At 33.8% G+C, this 17,965-nt stretch overlaps 1 protein-coding gene and 1 long non-coding RNA gene across 2 annotated transcripts in view; both read right to left on the minus strand.

Annotated features, from left to right (window-relative positions):
* Window positions 1-677: 677 nt before the first annotated feature.
* Window positions 678-3,168, minus strand: LOC148934753 (uncharacterized). The gene is made up of 2 exons (XR_016141093.1): window positions 1,900-3,168; window positions 678-1,435 (listed from the first exon to the last, which is right to left on the minus strand). It is a non-coding gene; the product is annotated as an uncharacterized LOC148934753 (long non-coding RNA).
* A 5,985-nt stretch (window positions 3,169-9,153) lies between these two features.
* MESR6 (misexpression suppressor of ras 6) overlaps window positions 9,154-17,965 on the minus strand; it is a 254,116-nt gene continuing 245,304 nt past the window's right edge. The window contains exons 5-7 of the mRNA XM_089083866.1: window positions 11,709-11,927; window positions 10,908-11,006; window positions 9,154-9,361 (exon numbers count right to left, since the gene is read on the minus strand). Of these exons, the coding sequence (XP_088939992.1) occupies window positions 9,226-9,361; window positions 10,908-11,006; window positions 11,709-11,927 (454 nt within the window). The 3' untranslated portion in view covers window positions 9,154-9,225. The remainder of the gene's footprint in view (window positions 9,362-10,907; window positions 11,007-11,708; window positions 11,928-17,965) is intronic.

Genomic DNA, 17,965 nt, shown 5'->3' on the forward strand with positions numbered 1-17,965 from the left:
TCTCGGGTGGGGGAAAACCTACTGCCAACGAACGAAACATCTCCCTCAAAAAGTGCCCCCTCCTCCTCTTCACTTTCCACCCTCCGTGCACCATCGGCCTGGTTGGACCCAGCACATCCACCTCTCGTATCGATTCACTCACGATCTTACCACGGACAGCGCGGATGTGCTTTCTTTTCCGCGGGAAACGAGAAATTCTAGTAATAGTCGTAGATAAAGTTACAGCTAAATGTCATTTTGACTCATCTGAAACTGTTACTAATTTGTCGAATAAACGTCGAATAGATTGCGTTTGAAGGTGAATTAATAATAGTAAGAAAATAATCAGTTAGATTTTCGAGATAGTCGGAGATTGATTTGAGACTCAAATCATGAACATTTTATTTGACGTGATGGCAGTAATTTGTTTGAAATAGGAAGAAATATTAATAAATTATTTAATAATTGTATTTTGATAATAACGAAACAACAATTATGAAAAATTAAAATTGGTTTTGAGTTTAGAAACCCATAAGATTATAATAATTATATAATTTATATAACTTTTATACATTAAGCAACTATAATAATTATATTAAATAATTTTCAAATAAACTTCCGTACTTTTTATTGTCTATTAGTAATAATTGCAGTTATTCATTAGATAAACTTTTCTTTTTTTACTACATTTTTCACTATTTTGGTAATTATGTTTTGTATGTTATATATATATATATACACTATAGAAAGTATGTTATATATGTTATAGAAAGTAAATTACATAATAAAATAATGTCTTATTATTATTTCTTTACATAGGAAAAAAAATAGAAATTGCTCATTAAAGAAGAAAAGTTTTTTTCTTTTATTTCTTTTTCATAATTTATATTTTTTATTTTTACATTACTATTAATGCTTAATATTAATATTGATATTATAAGTATAATTTTATTATAAGCTTAATTTCATAAAAAAATGCAAGAGGAGGATGATAGTTTATAAAATTAACGGTTAATAAAATTATTGTCTTTTTGTGTTGTTGAATGATTAATTATTGTGTTTCGTCAAACGATTTGAAATCGATCATCTTTTGACTTGATCCGACAAGTATGACAATATAGAAAGGAGATGAGAAAAGGGGGTGGCATTGTGGCCGGACGGAAGTTTATCGGACGGAAGTATAATGTTCCCAATTAATCGGCAAATTCAAATTAAAACTTTAAAATCGTCGGGAGGCAGTCACCAAATGCGACACTCGATTTTGTAACAATGCAAAGTTTGCTTCGCTCGACGTGCTCTTTTCGTAAGGAGAACTGAGAGTGGTTCCTTGAAGAAATTATCGACTGTCTCCTTCACGGTGATAGGTCGTGTATTGCTGACTGCATGAAGAATTCCTGTTTCTACTCCATGATTTGTTTCCTTCTCAAGAAACTTTGTATTTCATTAATTACGCCCGCTGTTAAGGAAAATTTGATCGTAAATATAATGATTTTTTTTACTTTCTCGTTTCGCTCGAGAGATATAAAAGATTAATTTGATTATTAATGTAATACTATTTTGCACATGGTTTTTAAGATATAATAATTATAATTAAAAATCTCTTACACTATTGATAGAAATATGGCGCAAAATATTCGTATAAGCATATTTAAAAATAATTCTATAAACAAATTCGTATACGATAAATTAATTATTTTGTACATACATGTCAATTGTTTGAAAGGCAAGATACAAATAATGTAATTAATAAAAAGAAATTATAATTTCTTTTAACGCGATTAGTAATGCGGCAAGACAGTTCGGTCTAACTCTAGCGAGCCGCGCTAACGGAAAAGGTAAACGATTACCTTTTAGCGACAAATCCGCGGGCCGAGTTTGTATGTAATTTTCCGCAGGAAATTTACCGCGGTACATCATTACCTGCCGCAGTCCCTTCGTCGGTGTCTCCTCTCTCGCGCGGCGCGAGCACGAAGGGAGTCGCGCGCGCCCGGCTTCTGCCTTCCTCTTCCCATTTTTTTTTTTCCACCCATCCGCCTGCCACCCCCACCGCTCCTCCCGCGCGCTCTCCTCCTCTCGAGAAGCGAAAGAACGTCGTTAGTTCGCGTACCGTTGCCGGCTTGCCATCCTCCATCCCTCTATAGACGACGCGAAAGCTAAAGGAGAAAGGGGTGGCTGACGGTGGGGGTTGGTTGCCGAGGGTCGTCGTCGACCTTCTCTCCACCCTCTCCCCCTCAACTCCTCCGTTCACCCCTCTTGTCTTTCCATCGCCGTTGCTCTCTCTTTTTCTCTTACATCCCCTCACTGTCGCCACTGCTTCTGCCGTTGGTGTATGGAAAGTGAGGGGCCAAAACGACAGAAAGAGGAAGAGAGAAAGAGAAAGAGAGGGACAGAGAGGGACAGAGAGAAAAAGAAGGAGGGTGGGATTGTGTGTTTGAGTAAACCACCCTCCCCGTCGCCGACGCGCTGCCACGTGTGCGCCGACCATTTTGCTGAAACATAATGTAACTCGGAACGATGTTAAAATATGGCGCGGCCTTGGAATTACACGCGCCCCCGCATGTATTAGAGACACGGACCACTCTCTCTTTCACCCTCCCCGCCCCTTCTTTTTCTTTCCGCCCTCGTGTCTCCTCTTATCGGGAATGAATTCTGGCAGTTTCGCTGGGCGCGATTGAATACCATGGATGGCGTGACGGCCAGAATAAAGAATAGAAAAAAGGAGAAGAACGGCGCGATGGCAATTCTCACAATGACTTTTTTCTCGCGCCCTGATGCGCGCCACGCGGCGAAATTTCGCGGTCTGCGTTTCCGGATGACGACTTTGTGTCGTCGGATAGCGAGGGAATACGCGACCAACCGTCGCATGTCAACGACAGATCACGATAAAAGCCCGATTGTATTCCATTCCAACGTACTTGTCTTCTCAACGCGCGATAAGTCCAATAGTAAACAGTTGTAAATGAATTGTGAGAGGATGCATTGTTCATGTTGTTAAAAAATAAAATTTGGGAGAATACTTTGGAAGAAGTCATCCGATAAAATCGAGGAAAAATAAAAATGCAAATGTAATTGCGTTCTCATTCATTTTCGTATCATTTTTGAAATATGCATATATTTCCATTATAATTATAATGATAAAGTCCGATCAGACTATTAATATAATTAATTTAGAATAAATCTATAGTAAAAAAAAGAATAGTTTTTATAATTTCGTAGTCAGATATAATACATTTTTAATTCTTATTAATAATTAACAGAGTTTAATTATTACTTAATCATTAACTTTTCGTTTTCTTTTTGAATATTTTCTTAATTATCTTCAATTGACATATTTTATTATTTGCACATATAAAATAAAAATTAATATATTAAAAACTTTAGTTTGAATTTTTAAAAATTTTAATATAAAATGCTTTAATTAAAGAAAAATTATTTGAAAAATCATCACAATTATAAGTACACAAATAATTGGACTTGTCACTCTTTCTGCCTCGGATTGTACTAGTGGAAAATGCCACGTGTTTACGATTAAATATTTATAACAAACTGCATTATATTCGTCATATCGAATCTCTCAGCCAGGAAACTCGCCGCGAGGAAACTCTATTATAACATCGTCTTTATTTATGTGTCATTAAAACTTATGGCATAACTTCCGTTTTCTTTTCTAATCTGTTCACAAGGAAACTGTCATGCGGCCTTATGTTGTCCTGCGCATCGCGAGTATTTTACTTCAAAAATCAATTTGTCATGCGCAAAACATTTCTTGAAAAATGTATATATATTGACTGTGCGAGATAATATATAATTCTTTCATTCCTTATTACAAAAGACATTAATTTACAAACTTCTTTTATTTCTTTTATAAAATTAAAAATAGTGTAGGAAAACAAAGAGAGTTAATAATTACACAATTCATACAGTTTATGTTATAATAAGAATTTTTTTATTATATAAACACACATGATAAAGTCTGCATTTTTAAATTATTATTGAAACATAAAAACTTTTCATAGAATTTTAGTTTCTCAGTCACTCCGTTTCTAAGTACAAACTTAATCTAAATATTTTACATTTTGTGCAATTTAAATTATTATTTCTTAATACGACGATCACATTACGACATGTTAATTAATTAATTAAAATTCTTTTCTCTTATAGAATGACAGCCAAGTTAATCTGACTGATGTTATATCTGTGTTGATTTACATCTATCCTGACACTTCTCATTTGCAACTCACGTTAATTTCCTATTTTCACACACATATCTATATGTCCGAAAAGCTCCATCTGTTCTCCAATGAATTTTTACTCAGGAGTATTTCGAGCGCGAAATGCAATTAAAAAAGTTCACAACGCGACGAAAACGGGCTCTGTTTTTTTTTTTTTTGCCTCGTGCGTCACTTTTACGTCGGGAGAGACGTTTTACACGGAGCGGTCAGTCGGTTTGCGAGCTACTGACCACTCGCAGTTGCATCCGCTGCACGAGATGCATTCACACACACACACACACACACACACACACACACACACACACACACACACACACACACACGGGCTATCTCGTCACACACTGCACCAACGAGCACGCGAAGTTTCCCCACCGACGGGACGGCGCATTTTCGCAATTGGATGTTCGAATCCGGTCGGCCCACCTTCGACTGTATATAAAACTCCCGAAAACTTACTATAGAAAGTACCACGAGTTTAAAAAAAAAAAAAAAAACTTGTAAAATTTGACTAGTTTTTACACTAGAAATATTTGAAATGTTAAAAATGTAAAAGCAAATCAAATCTAAGATTTTCGATAAAACTGCTTCATTAAAAGTTGTTCTCTTATCAGATGCCAGAGGTAGATTATGTCGGTCAGAGGTGTTGCTTTAAATATCTACTCTAGTCTCTGCGCATGATTAATTGCTGTTTTACTTTTATCATATCTTACAATCTTTGCAACACGGTGCGATAATAACTTTACCTTAGTTCTTCACAAGACAAGTATTTTGTGATTGTGTCTACTTGCACTTTTCAGAACTTCGCGTCATGGTGCTTTTATGCACGACGTCTCAAAACTATCGCCCGCGATTATCGCAATTTCTTTCATGCGCAAGAAGACGATGACGACTGTAAAACATCTCGCATTAGTCAGACCATGTAAACGAAGCGATAGGAACGTAATTCAAGCTGTGTAGTATTAAAGTCATGATAATGTAAAAAAATTTTATATTAAAATTATCAATTATCGCGCTGCGGTACTAATGATAAGAGATAAACAATTGATTTTTGTTACTCGCGGTTACCAACTATTTTTATTAATCGCGTTCGCGACGGAAATGCACTGATGACACGCGATCGAAGCTTTCTGTCTCGCGCCGCGTGCTTTTTTTTTTCAACCGAAACGCAGAGTAGTCTCGTAACGACTAGTGGACCTCTCTTACCCTTTGCTTCGCTTTCCGAATAAATTCTCTCGTCTCTCTCTTTCTCTTTGGCCGCTCTCGCCCCACCTTCCGCCCCATGAATCTCTCAAGGCTCGAACAAAGGGCCCAAATAAATACAAATAGCGCTTTCGAACAATGGCCAACGGTGCAGGCCTCCGCCTATGGTGTTGTCTATGCGACCTTCTCCTCTCGTTCCTTCTCTCATCTTGTTCGCCGTTTCACGTTTGTGCGACCGTGTCGAGAGGCCGGAGGGGGGGGGGGAGAGAGAGAGAGAGAGAGAGAGAGAGAGAGAGAGAGAGAGAGAGCGAGAGAGAGAGGAAAAAGATTTTTTGAGGACGACCCACGTGCAAAACGGAGTATCAGGCACGATGGATTCCCGCGCCATAATTGGCTTTGCCTCGGCGTATCGGCCTCGCATTATTCCGACGCGCGCATTAGCATATTCGCCTGAAGATCTCTTTCGTCACGCGCATAATCGTAGCTATGCTCCGCGAAGGGAGGCAAGACTGTAACTAGCTTTGCGAAAATACCGAATGTTTACTGAGTTTTTTTAATTAGCGCTCGACCTCTCAATGTGCATGAATAGTTCGCCTCATGTCTCATATAATTCGCAAGTTTTTTTATCCTGCATCTTCGAATAGTGCTTGTGAAATCATAGCAATTTACGAAGATATAAGAAAAGATATATATATATATATATATATATATATATAATAATAATAATAAAAGTTAATGTGCAATTAAATGCCTGTGATTATTTAACTGCAAATATTATTAAAGATATATAAAAAAAACAGCTATGTTAAATAGCTATATAAAAATTTAGATCAGATGTAAATCTGAAAATAATTTTTTTCAATTTATCAAAGATGTTACTAAAATATTAAAAGTTTTTACAATATTATCTTCATATTTAAATATTTTATATAATTATTTCAATGGTCTATCAAAATTATTTTTAGATCTGTATTAGATCAAATTTTTTAGAAAAATTATTATTTTTGTATATAAGATACCATAAGAAATTACTAATGTTTTGATTTACTTTAGAATTTTTGATTAATTCAAAACATTTTTTACTTAAGTTTATTCATTTGTCATCTTAGACGGAATTTTTAGATAATAATGCCAGTACAGCAGTTTTGCGAAGCCTATCCAGCGAATTTCTTCCGCGCTTTTGTTTTTCCCCGTGCGATGTTTTTTTCTTCTCTTTTATGCAGATTAGATACGGGTATGGGATTACAGTTCCAGGGCGGCTGCACTTTTGCCAGTCAGGGTTGGTTTTGAATAATTCCCTTAGAACCCACTGACACGGTGTCACCTGGATGAATGAAATGCGAACGACCGTGAGAGAGAAGAGAAAATTGTGAATTATAAAGAGCCTGCGCGCTAGAACAATATTTACATTCGCTGCAGTCCGAATGACAAAAGTATTAATAAGAATTTTTAATTAATTTATTCTATTATTTTGTCGCGTCATATCAGTGTCTTAAAAATCTTAACAACTTTGTTAACAGATTTCTTCAATCAACTAAATATGATGTATACAATTCTCTATTTAGATTTCATTATACATTTATCTACATCTATAAAAGATGTGTTTTTTAATTAGAAAATAATCAAAGAAGAAAATAATCAAATATGTTGAACATAATTCACATTTTTTTGAAAAGAAGAGAGAGAAAGAAAAGAAATGGCTTTTTGAAAGAAAAGAATTAGGGAATTCATAATTGGTGTTTATATTTCGCGTCTTGTTTTCTCAAGTTGTAAAAATCCACCATCTGAGACGATCACGTATCCACGAGATAAAGTGCAATAGGCAAAAGTAAATAAGTGGAGGTGTTACATTACGAGGCGAGAGTGTAAGTGTAAAATTTCCGGGCGGAGCGGAGTCGGCGGGACGCGCGGAAGGTTGCACCCGTTTTTTAATTCGAGGTCAATGACGCTCGAGGGAGACTTAAAGCTCGGGCTAACGATGGGTCTGTTGACCCTCAAGATTTTTTACTCGGCCGTAGGATGAAATCGGACCACCCTGTCATTAGCATACAAAAGTCTCGGCTGCGGGCCGAGCGGCGCGATGGTTAACGACAATCATTACTTGGGAGGTTGGCGACTCGTAAACTCTCCTCTTTCCCTGTGGTTGTTCCTTAACGTTCGCCCCTTAGTCGCGCGACCGTACTTCCGCATTTACTTTACCCGTTTCATGTTTATTCCGGCGTTACCGTTTGTCATCGAATAAAACCGACAACTATCTAGATACAAAGTATTCGGTGCGCCACAAAATTTTGATATACTAAATAAAAAAGATTCATAAGAAAAAAATGAAGTTTGTGTAAGAAATAGACTTAAAAAACTTTTATTTTCACTGAAAGAATAATTTTACTACCCCAAAATTTAGTGCTTTAGCATAATAATAATTCTGTAAAAAGTTTTGATAAAGTAGCAACTTAAGCGTCTTACATAGTTATTTTGATGACTCGATAGAATTATTTTCAGATTTTTATCTGACCAAATTTTTAGAAACGTCAAAATTATTTTCTTTGTTTCTAATTTTAAAAATAGTATTTTTATAATAAAATACAGTTTTATTCAATTTTTAGATAGCTTAGAATGCATCTTTTTATTGAAAAATAATAAAGTTTAAATCAATAAATTATATACACATAAAATGATACATAAAGATATAAAAAAGATATTTCTAATAATGATCATATAATAATAGCATCAACAATATTAAAACCGTGTATTTAATAAAGATTTAGATCAAGGCTATATATAGGTGCTTATGTCTTCCGCTTCCGCCAATCGCTTCAACATGCATATGTAAAAAAGAATATATCCGCGACTACTCCGAAGCTCGTATGTTCACAATAGACATGTCATGAGAGCAGCCTCGCCAGGAAACGTCGTGATCGTGGGAGAACGAAGACGTTCTTTTTTTTTTTTTTTTTTTTTTTTAGGTACTCCCGCGTTTTTGTCTTCATCGGCAGCTGAAAGGGTTGCGCGGAATGTTGAAGAAAAGAAGGAAGGGAGGGAAGAAGAAAGGGCGAGAGAGAGCGAAAGATGCGAAGCGAGAAAGGAGAGACTGAGAAGCGGAAACTATTGAGACATGTGGGAAACTGGCCCGAAGTATGCAAATCTGAGACTCGTGGAACGAAGATCGGCAACGAGGATAGGACGAGCTTCCTTGCGAAAAAAGAGACAACCTTATATTGGCATTGTGGACCAGTGGCACTGATCTTATGTAAATTGCGATCAAAGATTCACCACGTTCCTGCTTCATCATGTCTGTTTTACAATTTACAAATGTCTGAGAGGTTTCGTGATGTTTTAGATAATACGAACTGTCTGAAATATTGTAAGCTGTCATGAGAGACAATTGAGTAATTGTGCGAAAGAAATTTAGACGACATCTAGGTATTTTATATATATTTTTATATTTTTTAGTATCTGATATGATTATTAATCAATATCATTAACTTGATTTTAATTTAATAAAGATTTCAGTCAGCTATTCTCGCTGTTTCTATATATTCCAGGCTAATTTCTTAAACAATTCTATAAAGAATTAAATACGAAAATATATACTCCGTATGTGTGCGTGCGTGCGTGTGTGTGTTTTGTGTGTGTGTGTGTGTGTGTGTGTGTGTGTGTGTGTGTGTGTGTGTGTGTGTGTGTGTGTGTGTGTGTGTGTCGTCTTTGATATACAGATAATAAGTATCAAAAATATATTTGTACATATGTTTACTGATTATATCTTTATTTGAAAAATCACAAAGATTTTAGATAAAAGATTACATCTTTTGAAAAATTAAACTTGTTCTTCGTTTTCCTGATAAGTCAATTTGATATCTATTTCTGATCCCAAGTGTTCACGAAGTTGGTCAAGAACATCAACTTGAATTTGATCAACGTTTTCGCCAGGGGTGTAATCGTCATCACTAGATCTGTAATAAAAAGATATTATTAATTTATAATATTTATAAAAATCAATTTATAATATTTATAATATATTATTTATAATGAATAAATAAAAAATAATTATTTATTCCTTATCGTTCCTGCTCATTTTTTAACTTCGTCGAAATGTCTATAGCCGCGTGATAATATTATTAGTTAAAATTATTTTGTGACAACTTCTCCTTCTTATACATTTTTTATAAAATTGTAATTTTTTGTGATATAAAATAATTCTCGATTCAATGAAGAAAAAAATGTTTTGTTCGATTTGAATTTTTGGCAATTAATTGCTAATAATTGCTAATGGAAAATCAAAACAGAAAAGAAGGAAAGAAATGCCGAATATAAAAGTAGAAAGTCATTAAAAAAAATCGCGATTTTTATTTATTTCGTTTCTACTTTCTTTTATTCTTTTATTTTCACTATTTCCACTTTTTCGTAGATTTAATATTTCTTCTGTTGACTATTTCATCCCCCGTCAATTTTTGTCGCTGATTGTTTAATCGTCGTTTGGCAAACTGTGAGAGAAACTGCAAACTGTCCAGAGATGATATCCGGCGGCGTTTCCGCGTCTCCCCCGGAAACTAATGTGCTGAAATGAGAGTTGGGAACAGTGAAGGGTGGAAGCAAGTCGAATGGGGTGGAATCGATTTTTTTTCAGCCTGCCGGAAGTTTGTGCAGAATCTCCGTGCATTCGTTGCCAGATGGCGCCAAGTTACTTACTTTACAGTTCATTAATTTTATACATATATAACGGCATATTTATAAAGAATATATTTATCACATTAATTTTTAAAACATATGTTTATATTAAAAACATTATTTTAAAAATAGTGTAAGAGAATATAAAAAGATAGTATATTTTTTTAATAAAATATACATATTTCTGTCTTACAACATTAATTGTTGTTGTCAACATTTTATTACTTGGAAAAGATGTTTTCTTTAAATTTTTTAAAACTCCAAAATTGTTAAATTTAATATAAATTCTCATAAAAGTTATTTTGTAACTTATTTAAATAAATATTTTCATACATAATTTTTTTCACCCATCTGTAGCTTATGATAGAATTAATTTTATAATTTATAAATTTTTTACGATTATATAAAATTAATGCGTTTATGTATATATCTATAAATTGTGTATATTTTTTAAATATCCTGACATTTTTTTTCAAGCACATTTTAATAAATGTAAAAAAAACTATTTTCTAATAAATAAATTTAATAAATAAATCTTCAAAATGTTTATAGATTCTGTGAATAATAAATCATAGTGTAGCACTGATAGTATATTCAACAAATTATTTCGTTCGATAAAAATATTCGCTATTTGCTTTAATATTTACAGAAATGACAAAGCAAAGAAAGAGGAAGAAATACCGTGTCTTGACTTCAGGAAATCGAAGGTAAGGACATCTAGGTATGAAAGGTGAAAGTTGGATGATTTGATTTTGTTCATCCTTATGTGAAACCCACCCTTATTCATCTGGAGGGTGGGGCTTAACGATATATTCACGATTCTGAACCCACCTCTCGGACAGCCCCGCCGTGTCGTTCCTATAAACCGTCCTTCTTTTATATTTCGTACCCTCCCAGCATCTTCTTACGCGCCATCTGCGGCATTGCGGGCTTCGGTTTCGCGTGTGTAAAAACGGGACAATGATATAACTTCAGTCGTTGGAATCATAAATTAATATTTGTACGACCCAAATTTTTAATTGTCGATATATGCACGAGACGTTGTCTACCGTGATCGCTAATTTGAATCGTTCACCTTTAAAAGGTGCATAAATCTCTTATTACAATTTCTGCACGCTCAACTGCATCTATTAATTTATCACACGTGCAATTATTTTCGACTCATATCACTAATAAGCGAATATAATATTATATTTTAATAGCACAATGCAACGTGTAATCTTAAGCCAATCTTATTATGACAATTTCTTAGCGTAAACGGAAAAATTACAAAGTTATATACAATATAAAATTAATTTCATATTTAAATTTACATTATAAAAAGGAAATATTTATTAATTATGTTATAAGAAGAAGATTTATCAATACTATTTTTCAAAATCATTATCTAATAAATCTTACAGTATATTGCACAAACAAGGCTCTACAATAAGTGTAATAAGCATAAGAAATCGATTAATCATAGTCGATTATTCTTCTTACATCCGATTGATTCTTATTGTTCAATTTTTTATATATGTTTAAAGTTTATTATAGATCCGGTCTAATTTACTCAATAAATTTGTAAATTTCTAATTAATGTGAAGTGAATTAATGTGAAGTAAGATCATATACTGAAGAAGAGTGATTTACCTGGCTATCGTGATAATTGTTGGAGGTGTAGGAAGAGCCATCAAAAATGATCTGAATGTCCCGCTGATCAAACGATCGAGATCATTAGGTTCCGTCACGTGTTCAGGTAAAACTGTATCATCTATAGTGCAACCTGCATTATACACCAAAGACCAATCGACTTCCGAGTCTTTATAGACGCTTCTTACTTCTTTACAGAGAAGATTTACGGCTTCGTACCTGAAATTATAATGCACGATTGTTGCTGTAGAATTAAATAATTTCTATTTGTGTAAATTGTAATCACAAATTTCATGAGGAATTTATTTTTGCTATCTATATATATATATATATATATATATATATATATATATGTATATATATTTTTTTTATACTTGTTTTATTTCAAATCACATTTACAATACGTTTATATTTGTAATAAGCATTTATCACTTTTATTAGAAAATAATATTTCCTCAATGACGGAAATGCATTGTTTAGGTCGATTGCATAGATAATTTGTAAACTTTAATGCGGTTGCGCGTAACAAAGGCAAGCGAAGGCAAGCGAAGGACAAAGGTGAACGATGGAAAGTTTATAATGCCCCAACGATAGCACGTGGTTGCAAAAGTTGAGGTATTTCCTGAAGGCATGCGACGAAAGTTAACACGGCCACAAGAACGGTTCCGGGTGCCCGTAATTTGTACTTCTCCGTTCCTCTACGAACGCTCTTTATCTTTCTCTCTTTCTGAGTCCCTTATACCACCCTCTGCTTTTACTCTTATCTGATCACAAGTTTTCCTCGTTTTCTGCAGCTGCAATTCCTGGCGCGGCACGATCGGACGATACCTCCGTTGACAAGCAGGGGCCGATCATCTGTTTTTTATTTAGATTACCGATAATGATATCATTGAGGATGACGATGCGGGAATCGCGATGGCGGGCTTCGTAAACCTGCTTCGTAACAGAACGTTTTAAGCGTACCGCGATACTCATGTAGACTGTTATCATCATTAGTGTCTCACGGATATACCAGGCTTTCTAGTTAACGTTACAGCTTTAGAAAAACAGAATGGAATACAATTTTATACTTTTCATTTACTTTTAAAGAACTTTAGTTCATCATCACCTAATAATGCCTAAATTAAATTAAAAGCTGCGAATAAAACATGACATTTATTGAAAAAAATTAAAATTTCTTTTTTACTTAAAATTTAAAATAGAAGTAAAAAATAGTGTCAATTAATATTTGGAAATTAGGAAACACATTTCCAAATATAATCCACGCGTGTCGATGGGAAAGAGAATCGAAGGCAAGTTTTTTACAGGATATGAACCAGAATATGAACCACCGCGCGGTGGCCGATATAAATTAGACGAAGCACGCACCGGAAGGTGAAGAGACACGTTTGATATTAATAACGGAAACATGCAGGCCCTCCACGCTATATCATTTCACCACTGACGCACGGCCGAGCGCATAATTTTCGAATTAAGTTAAGCGGTCTTGGGTTAGGTGATCATGGTAACCGAACGTCCGTCCGTAATAGGCGTAATTGGTGAGAAGATATTCTTCCCTTTCCTTTTTTCTTCTTTATACAGTAGAACCAGGTGCTTGGCTAGCAAGCGGCGCACACCTCAGTCGCTAACGCGTCAACTGTTTATAAGAGGAGGCCATCGTCGAGGCCTTTCTCGCCCACTTTTTCCTCGCTGAATATTAATTATTCTTCTGGAAGTTGCACCTGCCGCCTCTGGGCCGGACACACGTGAGCTCGCTTCTTCGTATCTATCACAGCTCGTGATTGCCACCGCAGATTATCCTGACAGTTGGGTAACAATGCCGGTTAACGATCGATCTCGAGGGAATGAAAACTACTTTGCGTCTTCCTACGTGCAACTTTGTGCGAGCAACACCGCACGATTCACTCGGGATAGTAACAACCGCCGCTATCTATTTCTTCAAGTTAGTTAAAATTAAGTTTGACTGGAACAAATATGACTAAATATATGTAACTACATAAATAAAAATGAATTATATTTACCATGTATTATATTGTAAAACATTATTTCATAACAATTAATTAAATAATAAAATTTAATTATTCGCAGTAATTTAGGAAGTAATTAAGTAATTAAGGAAGATTACAAAGAAGAATAACAATTTAGTATATGTCTTGTACATTTAATATAATACGATAAAATGTTTATCAAAATCAAAGACATAATTTTCTAATAAATAGGTGATGCAAATAAAGGTACTCAAAACATTGTTATGTTACACAAACATTCCTTTAATAACTAAATCATTAAAAATTTGAAGAGTATAAAAGTACAATTGTTGTTCAAATATTGTATTTAATTTTATTTATATTTAATATAAATTTCAAATGAAAATTATTACATTCATCACAAGAATATAGTTTAATGACGCAAATTTCGAGAACGTTCAATCTCGAGAAGCAATTTTTCAGATCACGTCGTTAGTCCGATCCATTAGGAATCTCAAGATTAAAGAAATCACTAGGTTCACAGGCCTATGATTCCCTTTATGTAATTCAAATTTAATACCCGCAATTTAGCAGTTGTAGATAATTGTAGAATTCAAATTTTTCTAAAGTGCCAGGTGCTGGCATTATACTGAAAGACTGAACTTTTTAACTTGCTGGTAACATGACGATAATAATGTAATAATTATAAAATTTTTTTCTTTTAGTAATTTTAAGTAATAATTATCACAGTTAAATAAAATTAACAAAAGTATTGAATAATATTAAAAATATAATTACTCATTAATAATGAATACTCATTAATAATGAATAATAGAATTTAATAATAGATTTTAATAAAAAGATTTTAGATTAAAATTGATTTAATTTCTTAATTAATTAGGTTTCTTGATGAAAATTTGAGAACAGATTTATTATAAAGATATTTTAAATTGGAAGTAGAAGAATTTTTTCGAAGTAAAATTTACGACAGTAACTATATAACAAGATTTGCTTCTCGCTTGATGACAAGTTATTTTCATTTTTATAGAAATTTATTTCGAGTCTATTTATTAAAATATTTAATATTAATACTAAAAGATTGTCAAATGATAATCATGTTTGTTACATTTTTTTAAAAGAAACATTGGCATCATACTTGTTAAAAATTTTAACTGAGGTATTTTTCGATATTATCTATGACACTACTTCGTTCATTGTGAAACATCAGATTTTCACATATTGCTATTGTATATTTCATTCTCAAGATCTTGCTAAAATGAGAATTAAAAACAAAACAGGAAGTCGGATGTGGTGGATCATGATTCGTTACCTATATGAAATATTTTCTTTTTCATCTTTTACATTACTGACGGTAGTCGTGCGAAACAATATCGAGCGGTAGGGTATTATCCGTGTGCTGTCACGGCTACAATTATATACGGCGGCAAAAACGATCGCGAGATCTCTTTAGACCCTTTTTTTTTTACACTTATTCCAGGAAGCAGATGTCACGAGAGACTAGCACCAACGCATCCGCCTCTATCTCGTACGATTCATTTTCGACGTGTGACCGACCGGTTTTGTTATTTTCCACTCCTCTCTCTCTCTCTCTCTCTCTCTCTCTCTCTCTCTCTCTCTCTCTCTTTTTTGTGACACAAGCTACTACGTACAATGAATGCGAGTAAGAGGAAGAGACAGAAAGAAGAAGAGCGACAAGAATAACGAGGAAGGAAGCGAGATACTACTGGTCCACGCTGTCCCGACGAATGAGTTAACGGACAATGGCGGTCCACGTTGAAAAAATAAAGGAAAGAGCGACGTTGAACGAAGGGAGGGGGCCCTCATTACGAAGGGCGCCCCCGGTGTGTTTGTCGATAAGGGGGCCTATATGCAAATGGCCGTCCGTCGTCGGGCGCGGCGGAAAGAAAAAGTTTCCCTCTCTCGCCTGCTGCCTCTCTCCATCTCTTTCTCTCTATCTGTTCCGATGCCACTTCTCCCGGTGCAGGAATAATGCCCTCCGACAGTACGCTAAAGCACGGACGGAGGGGAAGGCGGGGAGGATAGGGAGGGTATAATGTATCGTAATCAGATGATCAATTATTAAGAGCGCGGCAAAAAAACAACGAGGGTTGACGTACGAGCGACAGGACAGGAACGTATCCGGATGCGAGGGGTCTTCGTCCTTTTCTGCCTTCGCGATTCATCTTGGGATCTCTACGAAGTGACTGACACTCGATATGCATTTTAAGGTTTCATTAGAGCGAATCGCGAGTTCACATGTTGTTATATCGCGAGGAGTACGTCATCCAAATTTAAATTATGCATATACATTGCTTGTGTGTACTAAAACTATGTGACGGAGAAGCATTTACTGGATTGTAAAAAAATATTTATGACATTAAGTAAATAGAATCCTAAACACAATATTTTTAAAATGTCACTTTTGAAAATAAGAACTATTTCGATATAACTTTAAAACGTAACATTTTTTTCTAGTCATCACATCAGATCAACATCATTGGTTTTATGTAACAAATTCCATGTTTTTCACTTTGTAGACAAGAATTTCGACATTAGTGGAGTAGATTATTCAAAATTTATGTAATTATAATGTATATTATTGGAATAAAATTTAAATAATTTTATGATAAATTTAAAATAAATAAATTCTAAGGAGTTAAATGTTTGTTACGCGAAAAGGATGGAGAGACTATCTAACAATTTTACATAATAAACATATCGCCTTCTTCGGGCTTGGTTTTTCCTCTAGCTTAATCTAACCGAATTTGTTTTACACAAATGTTTGTCGAGCATCAGGAAAATGCATCGATATCGAATTACTGATCTATAATGGATATAGACCCAGCTGCGTTCACGCGTATGATCGAAGGTAAACGTTCATTATGCGTGACCTAAAATTTCCGTTATCTACTACCATATGATAATGAAGAGAAATAAAGACTGCTTTTAATTGCATATCACGTATCAGTAATCTATATTAATTTTTTTTTAATAACAAATAATATGAAAAACATATATATATATATATATATATATATTATAAGTTATAAAAATATCACGTTTAATAAATATTTTAAAATATTTTTAATTCAATTAAACAGTGTATTTATTAATTCTATGATATAAATTTTATAATATAAATATATATATGTCTTTTTTATAAAATGATACTTGAGATCATTGATTTTTGCTGATGCATAATATGTTAAATAAATCCAATTAATTAAATAAAAGATAACAATTATTTTAAAAGTTATTTTGTGTATATAATATATATTATATATGTTAAAATAATAAATGATCAATTAATAAAGATTTAATGCAATTACAGATGATAATAATCAGATGATAATAGTAAAAAATTCTTTAAATTGACATTTGAGACTCAAATTTCTAATCAAGTTAGGTAGCAATCATTAATGATCATTATTGGAAGCTTCCATCGCTGCTGGTGTCATGCGGATACCTGTCACGGTGACACGTGCCATCGGCGATAATTTGGCGCGTACTCGCAGGTAGGACGGGACGAGTTTGGGACTGTAGCAGGTACACATCTACATCGAGAAACGATCCTAAGGGGCTGCCCCATACCACCAATCAATAGATATTCATCCCCATCGATGGTTCGGATGTATTGTCGATACTGAGTGCATTCAGCTGCACTGTGGGACAAGCAGGTTGCACTGTTGCTACCGATGTGCCGCGGCAGAAGTTGAAAAGACTATTGACATCGTGTCAAGCACAGGTCGATCTTTTTTGTTACTATACTACAATTTGTCTTGCACGAGATTCATTCAAAAATGTATTAATCTCGACAGCCAATACTTTTTGATAGGTAGTACCTCAACACAAAAAGAGAAAACTTATACATACATACATACATACACACACACATATATATATATATATATATATATATATATATAAATTGCTAATTAAATTTAAAAAATCAATTTAATATATTTTGCATGACTTGTTGATAAACTCATTTTAATCATAAAATTTCAACCTATTTTAATAACGTAATATAATAAACTTAGAAAAAAGTGTTGTATTAATATCTATACATTTAATTTTTAATTTTATAAATTTTTATTTGTTGTACGATGAGTTATATATATTTTCTTTTTTTTTTATTAGTTTTGATCTAGATAAATATATCTGCTATAAATATATTTATTTTTAATCATTATGTTTTATCGTATGTTTTATAAACATTTAATTAATGTTTAAATAATGATTTCGAGAGATCATGGCGTTTGGAAGCTT

Source organism: Pogonomyrmex barbatus, unplaced genomic scaffold (genome assembly GCF_055798465.1).
Source record: "Pogonomyrmex barbatus isolate J1 unplaced genomic scaffold, ASM5579846v1 scaffold8, whole genome shotgun sequence".
Classification (NCBI taxonomy): Eukaryota; Metazoa; Arthropoda; class Insecta; order Hymenoptera; family Formicidae; genus Pogonomyrmex; species Pogonomyrmex barbatus.